The sequence below is a fragment of the Triturus cristatus genome, chromosome 9 (assembly GCF_964204655.1).
Source record: "Triturus cristatus chromosome 9, aTriCri1.1, whole genome shotgun sequence".
Lineage (NCBI taxonomy): Eukaryota > Metazoa > Chordata > Amphibia > Caudata > Salamandridae > Triturus > Triturus cristatus.
This window is the reverse complement of record NC_140592.1, coordinates 953,466,901-953,483,956: the sequence shown is the minus strand read 5'-3', so window position 1 is coordinate 953,483,956 and position 17,056 is coordinate 953,466,901. Positions and strand designations below refer to the sequence as shown.

The 17,056-nt window shown below is 48.7% G+C and overlaps 1 protein-coding gene across 2 annotated transcripts in view; it reads right to left on the bottom strand.

Moving 5' to 3' along the window:
• PTPN21 (protein tyrosine phosphatase non-receptor type 21) overlaps positions 1-17,056 on the bottom strand; it is a 438,348-nt gene that overhangs the window by 292,684 nt on the left and 128,608 nt on the right. For both annotated transcript variants that reach the window (XM_085626579.1, XM_085626580.1), the window contains exon 4: positions 15,699-15,796. In XM_085626579.1, coding sequence (XP_085482705.1) covers positions 15,699-15,796 — 98 coding nt within the window. The remainder of the gene's footprint in view (positions 1-15,698; positions 15,797-17,056) is intronic.

Genomic DNA, 17,056 nt, shown 5'->3' with positions numbered 1-17,056 from the left:
TCTTTTTCTCTTAGTTGCTGATTGGGAAAATAAATAACAATCACAATATACAAATTCTTAAATAGAGCAGGTCAAATAAATATTTGCTGTTTGCTGAAATAAATAGGGGTGATCATAAATAACAGGGCATAAATACAAGTGCAATATATACAGACAATTAAATACTTTGAGGTAATAAATACTGTACCAATAAATACTGTACCAATAAATACTGTACACCAACAAGTCCTGTGGACCTATAAATACAGTGCAGTATTAAATAGATAAGAACTTAATAAATACAGTTTCCCCAATAAATAATTAGAAGTATACAGTAACACTCATGAATCAGATGACACTTCAATACTTAAGGGCTGATTTGGCCCAGGCACAGCTTGTAGGGTGTGGAAGGCTTGGGGGGTCCTACTCCCTGGCTGAGGCAAAGGCTGAGGCCTAAACTGAGGTAGATCAAAGGGGGGAATTCCAATGCCCTGGCTTTCCTCTCCACACAACCTCTCTAGGTTAGTCCCAGTTCACCCCAGGCACAGTCAGGTGGGTTTCAGCACCTCCCTAGCCCCTTAGAGTAGTCTCTCAGGTCTCCACAGGGCCTTAGGCGCCCTCTACTCCACTTACTGCCCTTTTCTGATGTTCCGACGCCGCTGGAGTCGTGTCGACGCCGTGAGGCGGTTCCGGTTCGGTCTCGGCGGCCTCGGCACAGTGTCAGTTCTTTGTCGACGCCGGTAGGCGGTTCCGGTCCGATGTCGGTGGCCTCGGTTCGATCTCGACCTCCGATTCGATGGCGTCGGGCAGTCTCTTCACGAGGTCGACTTCGGGCGGCTCCGGTCCGATGGCGCTCTCGGCTCCGATGACGTCGGCCGGCCTGGCCTCGCTGTCGACTTCCGGCGACTCCGGGGTGCGATCCTCACCCCCGACCTCCGGGGCTCTTCCTCACAGGTTCCGGGCGACTCCGGAGTGCGATCCTCACTCCCGACCTCCGGTGCTCCTCTACCTCGGTCTCCGACGACTCCGGAGGGCGGACTTCACCCTTCCGATGACGCCGCTCACTCGACCTCGGTTCACCTCCTTCTCGACCCTTGGTATTCCTCTCGACCTCCGCCGGCGCCCTCTTACGACCTCAGGCGGCTCCGGGTACGACGTCTGCTACCTCAGTCAGCGCCGCTTCTCCACCTCGGGCTCCAGGTCTTCGGCTACTCGACGCCAGGCTCCAGGGAAACCAGTTCTCAGGTCAGAATCTTGCTGCTTTCTTGGTTCTAAGGCCTGTTCCTGCTGTCCAGGTCCTTAGGAAGGTTTTCTTCTGACTTCTTCCCACACAGGGCTATAGGCTGGGATCCATCAGTAGGGACAAGTATCAAGGGTGGGTTTATGGACCCCACTCCAGGCACAAGTTTCCACCCCTGCTGCTTCACTCCTTCCTCCTTCACTGTTGTGCTCCTCTCTCTTCACCAGTCAGGTGCCAACTGCCAGCTCCAACTGCCAACTGCCTCTCTTATCCTCCCAACATTCTAAACCGCCTCCAACGGTCACAGGGTTCTGGAAGCTCCTGGAATGTTCTGGAAGGTGCTGGTAGGTTCCAGTGGATGCTGGTGATGTCATGGGAGGCCACCATTTTGTGCTTCAGGCCCTCAGACAGAAGGTTCAGGGGTAGCTAAAATGGCTCCCTGAATCTGTAGCAACACGAAAAAGTCTGGTGGTTCCCAAAAAGGAAAAATTCAAACAGGGTTTGAGGCAAAAGTGGGACAAAATAAATAATGATGAGGAGGGACCACCCAAAGGGCTGACAGGTCTAACACGCGTCCCCCCCAGCTGAAAGTGGGGAGAGCTACCCAACCCCTTGGGAGTTCTCATCACTAAGGCGGAAATACCTTGAGAGACCGTCTGCATTGGCGTGGTCCACTCCAGGCCGATGTTCCACCTGAAAGTCCATCCCCTGTAGGGAAATAGACCACCTCAACAACTTGGGATTCTCCCCCTTCATTTGCATCAGCCAACGAAGGGGTCGGTGGTCGGTCTGAACCAGGAAGTGCGAGCCAAACAGGTATGGCCGCAACTTCTTCAGAGCCCATACCACTGCAAAGGCTTCACGCTCTATTGCACTCCACTTCTGTTCCCTGGGAAGTAGTCTCCTGGATAGGAAGACCACGGGTTGATCCAGACCCTCTTCGTTGAGTTGCGATAACACTGCCCCAATGCCATGTTCTGATGCATCTGTCTGGACAATGAACTCCTTGGAAAAGTCTGGGGCCCTTAAGACCGGGGCCTCGCACATGGCTTTCTTCAATTTCTCAAAGGCTTGCTGACAAGCCTCCGTCCAGACTACCCGTCGAGGTTGTTTCTTGGACGTGAGCTCCGTGAGAGGGGCTACGATGGTACCGTACCCCTTCACGAAGCGGCGATAGTATCCCGTGAGGCCCAAAAATGCTCGGACCTCAGTCTGTGTCTTGGGGGGTTCCCAGGCCATGATGGCCTCGATCTTCGCCTGGAGGGGTTGCACCGTTCCCCTACCCACCAAGTGTCCAAGGTACACTACCGACCCCTGCCCGATCTGGCACTTGCTGGCCTTGATCGTCAATCCAGCTTGTCTCAGGGCCTGGAGAACAGCTTGCAGGTGACGCAAGTGATCCTCCCAGCTGTTACTGAAGACGGCTATGTCATCCAGATAAGCAGCAGAGAAACTCTCCATTCCGGTGAGGATCTGGTTTACCAGGCGCTGAAACGTGGCAGGTGCGTTCTTGAGCCCAAAGGGCATCACACAGAACTGGTAGTGGCCATTGGGTGTGGAGAAGGCTGACCTTTCCCTTGCTCCATCAGTCAACGAGATCTGCCAGTACCCTGAAGTAAGGTCAAAGGTACTTAGATATTGGGCAGCTCCCAGCCGGTCAATCAATTCATCCGCCCTAGGGATCGGATGTGCATCAGTCTTTGTCACTGAATTCAGTCCCCGGTAGTCCACACAGAACCTCAGTTCTGGTTGGGCACCCGGTGGTGCAGCTTTCGGTACTAGCACCACCGGACTGGACCAGGGGCTGCTAGAAGGTTCAATCACTCCTAGCTCCAGCATCTTAGTGACCTCACTATGAATGCTGGCCTTCACCTTGTCTGACATCCGGTAGATCTTGGACTTCACAGGGGGGCTGTCTCCTGTGTCCACGTCATGGACGCACAGGTGAGTCCTACCCGGGACAAGGGAGAACAACGAGGAGTACTGCCCCAGGACCTGGCGACAGTCCTCCTGCTGTTCAGGAGTTAGAGATGGGGAGAGAATCACTCCCTCCACCGACCCATCCTTTTCTTGAGACGCAAACAGATCAGGGAGAGGCTCGCTTTCCACGTCCTCTCCTCCGTCAGTCACCATCATCAAGATGACTTCGGGCCTCTCGTGGTGGGGTTTGAGGCGGTTGGCATGCAGCACCCGCAGGGGCTGACGAGGGATCTTCAGGTCCACCAAGTAGGTAGCCTTACCCTTCTTCTCCAACACCTCAAAGGGTCCTGACCAGCGATCCTGGAGGGCGCTAAGCTCTCCCGGTTCGATCACCCACACCTTCTGGCCAGGCTCCAACTCCACCGGGTGAGCATTGTGGTCATACCACGCCTTCATCACTGCTTGGCTGGCTTCCAAGTTGTCAGAAGCTTGCTTCCACAACTTAGCCATTTGGCTCCGGAAGGCCAGCATGTAGCTCACCACATCCTGGGGAAGTTTTCTGGGAGTTCTTTCCCATCCGTCTCTCACCAGGTTGAGAGGTCCACGTACAGGGTGCCCATACAGAAGCTCGAAGGGGCTGAAGCCCACTCCCTTCTGTGGCACTTCCCTGTAAGAAAAAAGTAAACAGGGTAGGAGGACGTCCCATTTCCTCCGCAGGCTTTCAGGCAGACTTCTGATCATGCCCTTCAAGGTTTTGTTAAACCTCTCCACCAGACCATTGGTCTGGGGGTGGTAAGGAGTTGTGAACCGGTAGGTCACTCCACACTCCTTCCACATTGCCCGCATATATGCCGACATGAAGTTGGTCCCCCTGTCGGACACAACTTCCTTGGGAAAACCCACTCGGGTAAAGATTCCCATCAGGGCCCTAGCCACAACAGGTGCTGTTATGGTCCTCAGAGGTATTGCCTCTGGGTACCGTGTGGCATGATCCACCAGAACCAGGATAAACCTGTGACCAGCTGATGTTGGCGGATCTAACGGACCCACAATGTCGATGCCCACCCTTTCAAAGGGGGTGCTAACGACAGGAAGTGGTTCCAGGGGAGCTTTCAGCTTCACCCCTGTTTTCCCACTGGCTTGGCAAGACACACATGTCCGGCAGTAGGTATCGGACGACACTTTCATCTGAGGCCAATAAAAGTGTGGGACAAGACGGGCGAAGGTCTTGTCTTGCCCCAGGTGTCCTGCCAATGGTATCTCGTGAGCCAACTCTAAAAGGAAGGCTCGATAACGTTGAGGGACTACCAAGGCTCGTGACGATCCATGTAGGGGTGCCTTGGGTTCACTGTAGAGGAGGCCATCCTCCCAGTAAACACTGTAGTTCCCTTCAACGTTCCCTGCTGCCTGGGCTTCGGCCTGTCGCCTCAGCCCCTCAAGGGTAGGGCACTCCCTCTGGCCCTGGCAGAATTCCTCCCTGGACGGGCCTCCCTCCACGTGCCACTCGGCCGGGATGGGTAGGTCCTCCAGGTTGGTAACGTCCCCCTCCGCAGACTCCTGGTCCACCACCTCCGGTGGCCTATCCGTCCTACGGGGTGGAGACGCCGAGGCAGGCTCCTCCTGTCCTCGGTTCTTCCCTTGACTGGCAGCTGGCTGGGCCTTTGTTCCAGGCTCCAGCCGGAATGAACTCCCTCTTCGGGTAGTCACGGACCTTGTGCTAACACAGGCCCAGTCAGGTGTACCCAGCATCTCGGTATGAGTCCGGTATTCCACCTCCTTCCAAGCGTTGTGCTCCATGTCATTGCCCAGCAGACAATCGACTGGCACGGCAGGGCTTACGGCAACTCGAAGTGAACCTGCAACCCCCCCCCATTCAAAGGGAACCTCAGCCACGGGATAGTGGCCGGTTCTGCCGTCAGCCATCGCGGCTGGGTGGAGTACATCGGGAATGACTTGCTCTGGAGACACCAGTTGGCTACGTACCATAGTCATACTGGCTCCTGTGTCTCTCAGAGCCTCCCCTCTTTGGCCATTGATGGTGATCCACTGCCCATACTTTGCAGTATTTGCGGGCACCTGGATCTTAGGAACCATCTCCCGTTCTCCCAGGGACACTAAAGTGACACCCGCCCACTCCCTTCCCTTAGTTAAGGGCATCTCCTCCCCGAGCACTACACTAGCTACTCCGGGGGGCTTTCCTCCAGTGGGAGGGGGTGAGCGTTTCTGACACTTCGGATCTCCTTTATAGTGTCCAACGCCACCGCACTCGTAGCAATGGACAACCCTTGGCTGCTGACTCTGGCCAGGATTAGGGTTTCTGGGAGGGTTAGCCTTAGAGGTGAATCCTGTTCCCTTCCCTTGGAAGTTATTTTGGGGGCCTTTGGAGAACTCCTTTTTCTTTTCCCCTCCTTCTTTCTTCTGGGGGGCGCCCTGTCCGGTCTTTTGAGTATCCCCTCCAGTCCCCCTTGTGGACACCCGGGTACTAGCCCAAATGTCCGCCTCCTCAGCAAGCTTCCGGGGACTGGTCAGCTTGCTATCCACCAGGTGTTGCCGCAGTTCAGGGAAACATTTCTCGAGTAGGTGTTCCTTCAACACTAGGTCAAACAGCTCCTCGTAGTTCCTTACTTCACTGCCCTGAATCCAACCTTCCAGTGCCTTCTTTGCATAGTCCAGGAAGTCCACACAATTCTGTGTGCCCAGTTTGTGACTACCCCTGAACTTCTGTCTGTACTTTTCCGGAGTAAGTCCAAACTTCCTGATGAGCGCCAGTTTCATGGTGGGATAGTGGGTTTGCTCATCCTCTTCGAGGGCCAATAAAGCATCCCTACCAGCTGGAGGCATGTATTTATACAGTCCCCCTCCCCAATACTTCGCTGGAACCCCATGGGCCCTCAATGAGACCTCATAGGCTGCTAGCCACTTGGCGATGTCGTCACCCGCCCCATAGCTTGCTACAATGTCCTTTGGCAGGTAAGGTTTGGATTCCCTAGTGGACTCTTGGTTTTGGCTGCCACCATTAGGAACAGGTTGTGCCCCGATTCTCAAAATCTGAAGATCTATTTCTTTCAGTCGCAATTCATGGGCCATCCTCTGCTCCTCTTTCTCCTTTTCCAGCCTTGCTAAGTCCCATGTGAGCTGTCTCTTCTCTCTCCGATCTGCTAACTCCACTTCGGATAAGCCCCCACTAGAGACAGTGCTGCCCTTCCTAGAAAGTGTCCTGGGCCCTGCTGACAGGTTCCCCACCTCAGGTTGGTACATCTCAGCCCCCTCGGGGTCAGGCTCTCCATCCCTGTCTTCCTCCTCAGCCTTGCTTTCCCTGCGTGCCTCCCCCCAAGCCCTTAAGCTGGTTTGAAGTGCACCCTTCTTTGCTCCTGGGGGACAGTACACCCCCTCTCGCTGGCAAAACTCCCTGAGTTGGGCCACAGTGTACGTGTCTAGATTTTCAAGAACAAACTCCATCTTGCCCACTCAGGTTAGAGGACAGGTTTTGTGCAGAAACAATGCAGGGGGGTACCTTTAATAATACCTCCTCCCACCACCAGAGTAAATTTGGAAAAAACAAAAACCCACAATTAGGAAGGCCGCTTTGAGAAAACTCCCGGTGTAGGCCTATGGACTACCCACAGTTTTGTTGAGTATATGTAGGCACAGCTCTATCCCACCGCTGAACACCAATTTATGTTGGAAACAGCCCACTCCCACTCCGCAGGGTGGTGGTGGACTCCCCGAACACACTGTGGTAGCTTGGCTCGAGTGGTCAGGAAACAGGCGCAGTGCTAAGCATACAATATACCCATACAATAACCATGCGTGCATCCGTTCCAAAAACGACTCTACACCGTAAAAATTATGAAAATATTCTTCTTTATCTTTTTCTCTTAGTTGCTGATTGGGAAAATAAATAACAATCACAATATACAAATTCTTAAATAGAGCAGGTCAAATAAATATTTGCTGTTTGCTGAAATAAATAGGGGTGATCATAAATAACAGGGCATAAATACAAGTGCAATATATACAGACAATTAAATACTTTGAGGTAATAAATACTGTACCAATAAATACTGTACCAATAAATACTGTACACCAACAAGTCCTGTGGACCTATAAATACAGTGCAGTATTAAATAGATAAGAACTTAATAAATACAGTTTCCCCAATAAATAATTAGAAGTATACAGTAACACTCATGAATCAGATGACACTTCAATACTTAAGGGCTGATTTGGCCCAGGCACAGCTTGTAGGGTGTGGAAGGCTTGGGGGGTCCTACTCCCTGGCTGAGGCAAAGGCTGAGGCCTAAACTGAGGTAGATCAAAGGGGGGAATTCCAATGCCCTGGCTTTCCTCTCCACACAACCTCTCTAGGTTAGTCCCAGTTCACCCCAGGCACAGTCAGGTGGGTTTCAGCACCTCCCTAGCCCCTTAGAGTAGTCTCTCAGGTCTCCACAGGGCCTTAGGCGCCCTCTACTCCACTTACTGCCCTTTTCTGATGTTCCGACGCCGCTGGAGTCGTGTCGACGCCGTGAGGCGGTTCCGGTTCGGTCTCGGCGGCCTCGGCACAGTGTCAGTTCTTTGTCGACGCCGGTAGGCGGTTCCGGTCCGATGTCGGTGGCCTCGGTTCGATCTCGACCTCCGATTCGATGGCGTCGGGCAGTCTCTTCACGAGGTCGACTTCGGGCGGCTCCGGTCCGATGGCGCTCTCGGCTCCGATGACGTCGGCCGGCCTGGCCTCGCTGTCGACTTCCGGCGACTCCGGGGTGCGATCCTCACCCCCGACCTCCGGGGCTCTTCCTCACAGGTTCCGGGCGACTCCGGAGTGCGATCCTCACTCCCGACCTCCGGTGCTCCTCTACCTCGGTCTCCGACGACTCCGGAGGGCGGACTTCACCCTTCCGATGACGCCGCTCACTCGACCTCGGTTCACCTCCTTCTCGACCCTTGGTATTCCTCTCGACCTCCGCCGGCGCCCTCTTACGACCTCAGGCGGCTCCGGGTACGACGTCTGCTACCTCAGTCAGCGCCGCTTCTCCACCTCGGGCTCCAGGTCTTCGGCTACTCGACGCCAGGCTCCAGGGAAACCAGTTCTCAGGTCAGAATCTTGCTGCTTTCTTGGTTCTAAGGCCTGTTCCTGCTGTCCAGGTCCTTAGGAAGGTTTTCTTCTGACTTCTTCCCACACAGGGCTATAGGCTGGGATCCATCAGTAGGGACAAGTATCAAGGGTGGGTTTATGGACCCCACTCCAGGCACAAGTTTCCACCCCTGCTGCTTCACTCCTTCCTCCTTCACTGTTGTGCTCCTCTCTCTTCACCAGTCAGGTGCCAACTGCCAGCTCCAACTGCCAACTGCCTCTCTTATCCTCCCAACATTCTAAACCGCCTCCAACGGTCACAGGGTTCTGGAAGCTCCTGGAATGTTCTGGAAGGTGCTGGTAGGTTCCAGTGGATGCTGGTGATGTCATGGGAGGCCACCATTTTGTGCTTCAGGCCCTCAGACAGAAGGTTCAGGGGTAGCTAAAATGGCTCCCTGAATCTGTAGCAACACGAAAAAGTCTGGTGGTTCCCAAAAAGGAAAAATTCAAACAGGGTTTGAGGCAAAAGTGGGACAAAATAAATAATGATGAGGAGGGACCACCCAAAGGGCTGACAGGTCTAACAGAAGGCATGCAGAACAAATCAAAAAATGTACCCCCAGTCAAGAGATCTGGGTTAAATCCATCATTAGTTTGCTCACCATGCCACCCCAGTTTAGACCTGGCCATTTGCAGATCAGTCTTGACCCTGTGCCTCATGGGAACAGTCCAGCCCGAACTGCCAAGCCAGGTCCTCCCTGGACCGGAAACAAGCATTCTAGGACCGGCTTCTGGGTTTCACCCCTCATCAGCCAGGATAGCTTGAATCCAGTGGCAAAGTGAGCCCGGGACCCACATCTGGGCATACCCGGGGCACTTAGGGTGAGAAAGCAAAAGACACAATTGATGGACGGAATGCAGAACAAATCAAAACATTCACCCCCTAGCTATCCTGGCTGATGAAGGCTGAAAGCCCGAAACTGGTCCTAGGATGCTTGTTTCCAGTCCAGGGAGGACCTGGCCTGGCAGTTCGGGTTGGACTGTTCCCATTGGGCGCAGGGTCAAGACTGATTTGCATATGGCTGGGTCCAAACTGGAATGGCATGGTGTGAAAAAAACCGATGGATTTAGGCCCAGATCTCTGTACTGGAGTGAATGTACGACATTGTTCTGCATTCTGTCCATCAATTGTTTTTGCATTTGTCACCCCGAGTGGGACGGGTATGCCCAGACGTGGGTCTCGTGCTCTCCATGCCACTGGAGTCAAGCTATCTTGGCTGAAAGCCCGAAACCGGTCCTAGGATGCTTGTTTCCAGTCCAGGGAGGACCTGGACTGGCAGTTCGGGCTGGACTGTTCCCATTGGGCGCAGAGTCAAGACTGATTTGCATATGGCAGATCTCTGTACTGGGGTGAATGTACGACATTGTTCTGCATTCTGTCCATCAATTGTTGTTTTTGCATTTGTATTAATAAAGCCATCACTGGAATCAGTGTGGGTCTATTAATACAAGATGTTTGATACAAAACATCTTAGGTTTCAGTGAAGCCATCATGTAGCTGGGGAACTCGCTTTTCACCAGCGTCCCGCATATGTATTTAAAATGGCTTCCCTGGTCACTTGTACTGGCAGTAATTGAACTGGTTCGCACAGGGGCATATATGCTCATGCAGATATGTCCACCCATGTAGTATAGTGCACCTATACTGTATGCAGTGTATGCAGGCATGGCACACATGGATGTGTGCCATGTCATGTATTCCCTTTTGTATGCACCAAGACACGCAGTCTGCAATTTCAGTCTGCATGAGTTAGGTGAGGGGTCCCTTAGGTGGCACAATACATGCTGCAACCCTTAGGGACCCTCTTCAATACCACTGACCTAGGTACCTGGGGTACCATTTACTAGGACTTACAGGGGTGCCCAAGGTATTGCCAATTGGGGGAACAATTGTACAGTTTTAGGAAAGAGATCTGGCACGGAGGACCTGGACAACAGGAACCCAGTGCACTTCCTGTCAAAATTGCATCAACGACCAGGCAAAAAGTGGGTAAACATGTCAAAAATGGCCACTTCCCTACAAGGGTTAGGAGTCTGTGCTCTTGTAGGTCGCTGATGATCTGCTCCTCTTCTTGCTAGGCCAGAGCCATGGTGTTGTGACAAATTGCCGACCTAAAACTATTGGATGTTCACGGGGTAGTGCAGGTACCTTCATTTTGCAAGCCTCTGCTATGAATGCAGACCACCTCCTCATACTGGCAATGAAGCATAGCAAAGATGTGGGATTATCTTGGAGACAATATGTAGAGAAGGTAACCAAAACTAAAACAGAGCCATGGTCAGAAACCAGGACTGCTTACGGGGTTGAGGACAGACAGAAGAGTGTACCAGAAAAGAGCCAATTTCATGAGCAAAGATTACGGTCTCACAAAAGGACATCGAGATCCGACTCCTGCCTAAACAAATCAAAAGCCTCATATGGTCTTCATGGACATTAATGCTGCTTGCTCATAGATAAGGGATCGAGTTGAAACAGTGATCTTACTTCAAATTTAGTGCACAAGTTTAGAGGGAATGTTATCACTGGCACACACAGTTGAGGCAATTAGTGTGGCTTGCCATCCTTTCCCAAGATCACATGGTAGACAAAAAGAAAAAAGAGCACTTCTCTTTTGCGCCAAGTTCTACTGATCGAGTAGGGGTTCCTAAGGTGGGTATGAAGATTCCATGTACTTTGAACAGCTGAAGAGAAAAGAACAAACCCATGTGCACTACTTGAATCTGGATTAAAAATCCAGCAAGGAGCACACCTCAAAGGCTTCCATAGATGGAGTAATATTGGCATAGACCTCCTGGGTGATGTCTGAAAAATGGAAAAATGTTAGACTTTGCCACCCTAAAAACAGAGTATCAGATGGGGGAGGGTGAATATTTCCGATTTTTGCAGTTGCGATATGCACTCCACTGCCACCTGAAAGAGGGTGATCCGCTGCCAGAGTAAGCGCCACTAGAGGATAGGCTTCTGCTTGATCCCATGATCGATAAGGCTATATCCCTCACATATAAGAAGCTGATAAATAACACACCAGACCCATTAGGGCCATTGAGAGAGGCTTGGGAGTCGGATGTCGGACTCCTTGAAGATGATGACTGGGCGGAGGCTCTGCAGAGTCCCAGAGAAATAGCTGTGAGAGCAAAGTTCCGATTAATCCAACTTCGAAATCTCCATAGATCATATGCTCCCAGGACCGTCCAACATCATATTGGACATTGTGTGTCTGAGGAATGTGCGAGGGGGAGTGGTGAGACAGGGATATTCTTTCATATACTGTGGATGTACCCTAAGATTCAAAGATACTGGGAAAACCTGGCCCGGGTGATGTCCTCGGTTGTCGGGTCCACGGTCCCGGTGGATGCACGGTGGCATATCCTGGGAGTGACGGGGGATGTAATCTGGCCCAAATGGGCAACAACCTGGCTCGCACTAGCGGGTGCCGTGGCAAAACGAAACATCGCTCGATTATGGGGTGCCGAGGAGGTACCCACTGTGGAGGGCTGGAAAAATGACTTGGATTGGTGTCAGCGGGCTGAAAAGACTGTGTACCAGAGCAGAGAGTGCCCACGTAAGTGGGAAAAGATATGGGGGGCCTGGATAAACTGCAGTGGCAACTGATCAGTGGCATAGGGGAGGCCAACAGGCAGGGAACACGTGATTTATGATATCTACGATCACCTTTGGGGGAACTAACAGCATTGTGGGCATCTGCAATGTGAATGTTGCTATGTATGTGCAAACACTGACCCACCATGGTTTATATTGTATTGTTCTTCTGGAAGCATAGGTTTCATGGTTAATAAAAATGAATTAAAAAAAAAAATCCAGCAAGGCAGAGGAAGCCATATGCTAAAGGGAGGAGAAAATGGAGGGTTTATTGTCTCAAGCAGTGCAAGCCGAACCAGCAGCAGCAACATACTCTATGGCAATTCTGGAGCTGGGCAGCCAGACAATCAAGGATGAACTCAAAAGGAAGACAGAACTTACAATATCTGCAATTGGTACTCTGGTGAAGTCTGTGCACTGATGCAATGTTAGACAATGAGAAGAGGATCTCAGCTTAGAATTATGGGGTTACCGGTAACAACAGGTGTGACTTCATAGGTTCTGACACTAAAGAAGGTTATGAAAGCCATGATGGGGTGCCTTGTGGGTGACACACAAAGGACAGTGTGAAAAAACTAAAATGGATGGCACTGGGGCAGGCAGCACAGTAATGATTGTTCTCAATTCTCCAGAGGGACATGAGGCCATAATGAAAGCGGCAGAGTAGAGGGCAGCAGGAATGCATGACAACCAATACGCCCTTTTCGAAACGTTTACCCTGATACTTGGTCAGGAACAAAGCAAGTGTTAACAAAGATCAGCAATGAACTGATGACGAAAGGCAATGAGTCATCTAAAAATGTCCTATTCAACTGAAGGTGTCATAAAGGCAAGAGCTTTGTTAGGTTGCAACAGAGAGCCTTTAGGCGTCTGTGGCATCAGCCTTACTGTGGGGAGTGGAGGAGTAGAACTGCTCTTTAGAAGTCAATGAGGTTTCAACCCTAGGGACAAGGGGTAAGAGATTGTTGTGTTAATGTTTATGTAGCTTTCGCTACTGAACTATTTCCATTGTTCACTCCATTCCCTTTTGGAGTTTCAACCAAGTATGTTCAGTATTTAACTACCAAGTATGATAATGATTGTGTTCTTGCATGGGATTGTATTAAACCGGACTACAAGGGTCTACTATTACCACATGCATGGTCTCAGAAGGACAGCAACTAGCAACTGTGTAGCACTCTGATGGCTTGCTCGGTAGAGTATTGCATCTCTGAGTCTTTGAGAACCATTCCTAGTATAAGAGTTACTACAGGTGATAAACTACCTCTATGGGGACCAAAAAGGCTTGGTCCAGTCTAGACAAAACTCCAGACACCGTCTGATATCTATTGTATTCTGGGTTGTCGCCACATTGCAGTATGGTTGCAGATAAAAGAAACAAAGAACAGTTTCCTAGCCATTGTGGAAATCTGTAAACTTCGCTATGAAATTGATGTGTACAGAACAAAAAGAGGAGCTTGCAAGAGGCTAATTCAAAAGCAGAGTCCATCATCCTTATAGCAAGGTTTGATAATGGGGTCTCTAGGGTTTAGAAGACTGTACACTGCCAGCCTGGATATGCTGTACTCCAAAAGCCCCAAAACAGAAAAACACTAGATGTTCTTTAGATAGACTCTTGGTGTAACATTATATGTCATGGCTGCAAGTCTCTAAACCAGTAACCAGAGAGGCAGAAAAACTAACGCAAGTAGTTTGGGCCCCCTCCTTGTTCATCAAGAACATATGTGCATCTCCCCTGTGATTGAAAGGGGGTGGGGGGGGGAAGGGTACACCAGAAGGTTTGAGCCTGTCCTTGAACTTTCTCTAGACTAGAATGAGTTGAATGGTTTCCTTGTGCTCTTAGATGACATGCAAAATTCTTTATATCTTGAGATGGATCAGAGTAATTCCAGAATGCAAGAGGTCCATGAGCCCAACAATGCCCAAGAAATTAAAGCCAAATCCAGGGCCCTTGGTTGCAAAAAGTGCCAAAATCAGATGAAGTCCCAACAACTGTCAGGTGGTAGGAAGACCGTTTATAGAAAACCTTTCAGCTTATTCCAAAGAACAGGAAAACCTGTGAAAGATTCAGCAGGACCTAATAAAGGGAGCTCCTCTGTCACCTGAGCGGAGGGTGCCCTGATCAGTCAATCTTTCAAGTAGAGTTACAGGCTATCATTGCCACCAAGAATGCAGACAGGTAGCTACTACCTCGATGACTTCAGCAAAGATGCAGAGCTCAACTCAAAGGTGAGCATTTTAAGTTAATCAGCTTTAGGAAAGGAAAACTGCAACAAAAAAAAAAGGTAATTCTTGAAGTTGATTGGCAAAGGAGATGACAGGATAAAAGGGAAGCAAACAGGCTTGCTCAAGTGAGGGCTTTTGACAACTGTAAATTCTGTGCAGCTTTAAAGACACAGGTGATCTCCTGAAACTGAGTATGGCTGGAGCTTTGCGAGTTTCAGAGAGAAGGTGCAGAATGGTGGGCTTTGGCCTGTGGTGCGCAAGCACCTCTCTAGTAAAGGTTTAACATTGCAGTATAAGTATGTGCCAATGCATGTACAATGCAGCTCTGGAGATTCCATTAATCTAGTGGAAGAGGTCTTGATGTGCCAATACTTGCTCATCAACTGGTTACCTTATCATTCTACTTTGTAGTAAAAGGATTAAAGCATTTTTTCACAATATTTCTTCCCCCATAGGTGGTTATTAAGTCACACTAATCAACCTTCCCAGAAATGCACTTTTACAGCGGAAATTGCATATATGCTTAATATGCAGTGTAAAACTCTGTATACCTCCGTATTATAAAAATGCAGTAAATTAACCAAATCAATGTATTGTATAAAGCAATGTAGCAAGGCAATTTGCAATTGTGCAATACATTCCAGTTAAACTACAATCATATTTCAAACATTTTAAAAATCCATCATTAGGTAACACTCCATCATCACCTTCTCCATTGGGGGACAACAGTTGTAAAATGCCCTCTACCTAAGCCGCTAGCAAGAGAGCCTTCAATGACTGCTTAAGTCCGATGCAGAAGAGCTATTTGGGGAAGGTTGCACATGCTTGAGCCAGAAGACATTGTGTAAATCTATACGGGACGTCTCATCCAACAGGGAGAAAAAATACACTTTACAGTATGGGTCCTTCCGATGCCTACTTAGTATAAAATTGGTCGGAAAGAAACGTCAGAGATAATATTTACTCCTTCACCGGACTAACGGGTAGCATTCCCTTGGTTCAATAAGGTCCTCAAAAATGCATTTTCTACCACTTGTGCATAGGAAACATGTAACGATCTCATTGGCATTGACCAATAAACTGCTGGTTATTACAACGTTTATCGGGTACACCTGCAATATGACTCTAATTGACTGGGCATCAACTCTTCCTAAAATGTAATATTGCACTTAAGTTCTGCTTCAATATGGCAGGTGACTCTTTCTGCTGATTGTTCTAAGCAAGCTTTCAATCAAATTGTGCCCTCAAATAATCAAACAGGTTACACATTCAAGCTTACTGTTATTATTATTAAAGGTCATATAAATGTTGTTCCTACTCCAATGGACCATTCATTTGATTTGAGATCTATCTGTTGACTGGTCAAGGTGGGACAGAGTTAGTCAGACAGCTTACAAATTAGATATGTTCAATTCGGTCTTTCAAAGTGACTATAGTATCTGAGAAATCTGCCAATTCTTTTAATTCAGTCCCTCTTTGTACCACTGTCACAAAATGCAAAATCAATTTAGTAAATCTCACCTTTAATTACTTTTAAGCCATACATCCCAAAGACAAGTCTTCATAGCAACAACATCTCCTAACTTATTTCAGTCACTTGCCTTGAACAGCTAATCCAGCCAGCTGCACCGCTTGATCCAGTGTACATGGAATGTTTCCCTCCAAGACATCTTTTTTTAACTGCAAGTAATACTGGTACCTACATAAAGAAATTCAATGTTAGAGCCATGTTTGAAGCAAGGTGCTCTCCACAAACTGCTGCTCCATTCTTGCCGTAGTAGCATCTTTCTGCAAGTGGAGAACATGAAAAAGAATCAAAAATAAAACTATGCACTTTGAAAGAGGATTAGTGGAAAATATCCAAGATCCAATTGCCATTAATGAACTTTATTAAAGGAGCTGGAGCTCATAGACAGGGTAGGCAGACTACATCAATGATAACTGGTTTACGATATAATCGACCCTCCTCATGAGACGTGCATCTTTAGGAAATCCACAGTTAGGACATGATTCTCCCAATATATAAGCACGTATTTTATCTTAGAAGGGTGCCTCCAAGACAATCAATCAAATCTTTCTTTGAACAAAGGATCCAAAGAATTGTGCCTTCTGATGTCTATGACTTAATCCATTATTATTATTAATGTTTTCAGCAGAAATGCACACTCAGGTGTATAACGCCACGATGTATTGTTCTTATAAATTTAAATAGAATGAATCAATGTTCCTTTTTTTAGACTTTTACTTTTTTCATTGCTTACTTGTATAAAATAACTTTTTACAAAGCAACATTATACATATATAAACACAGTAACAGGGGCAAGACTTGTGTGAACCAAAAACATTACATGACATCACTGGTTAGGTATATGCAGAAAATAAATCAAACAGCATACAGCAAAAAACAGAAAATTACATGTCTAGTGTCCTTCATTGTCGTGTTGATGGGACAATTACAGCAATAGGCCTTTTGCGGTGGATTGTTATAGTGTGGCAACCCTGTTCCCAGGTACACATGTAACCTCACAGATTACCATGGGAGGAAAGAGTTTGAATGTTTATTTCCCCCTAGAATATTTGCACTGTGAGAATCCTTGTTAGGCCGACTTAGGAGGGGTTGTGTATTGTTTTCCCAACTGTAACTCTACATATTTGTAGTTTTATTCATGAATGCCTTATGGCAAAGCTAATGCCAATGATAAAGGCTACAGGCTGGATTGATTAATTTGAAAATGTTGGATGCCTTATGTTTGTTCTGTTTATTATGAAAAGCTATGACAAATAGTATAGTCAATAAAATATGTTAAAGATGATAGACCCTTAATGGAGAATTGTTATTACACTGTGTTAAAACCTGTAGACATTAATTTTGTTACATGGAATCTGGCAGCTTATTGTAGAAGGCAGAGGGTTTTGATATTTTCTACCCCATCTGTCAGGCTCTGGGTGCAGAAGATTT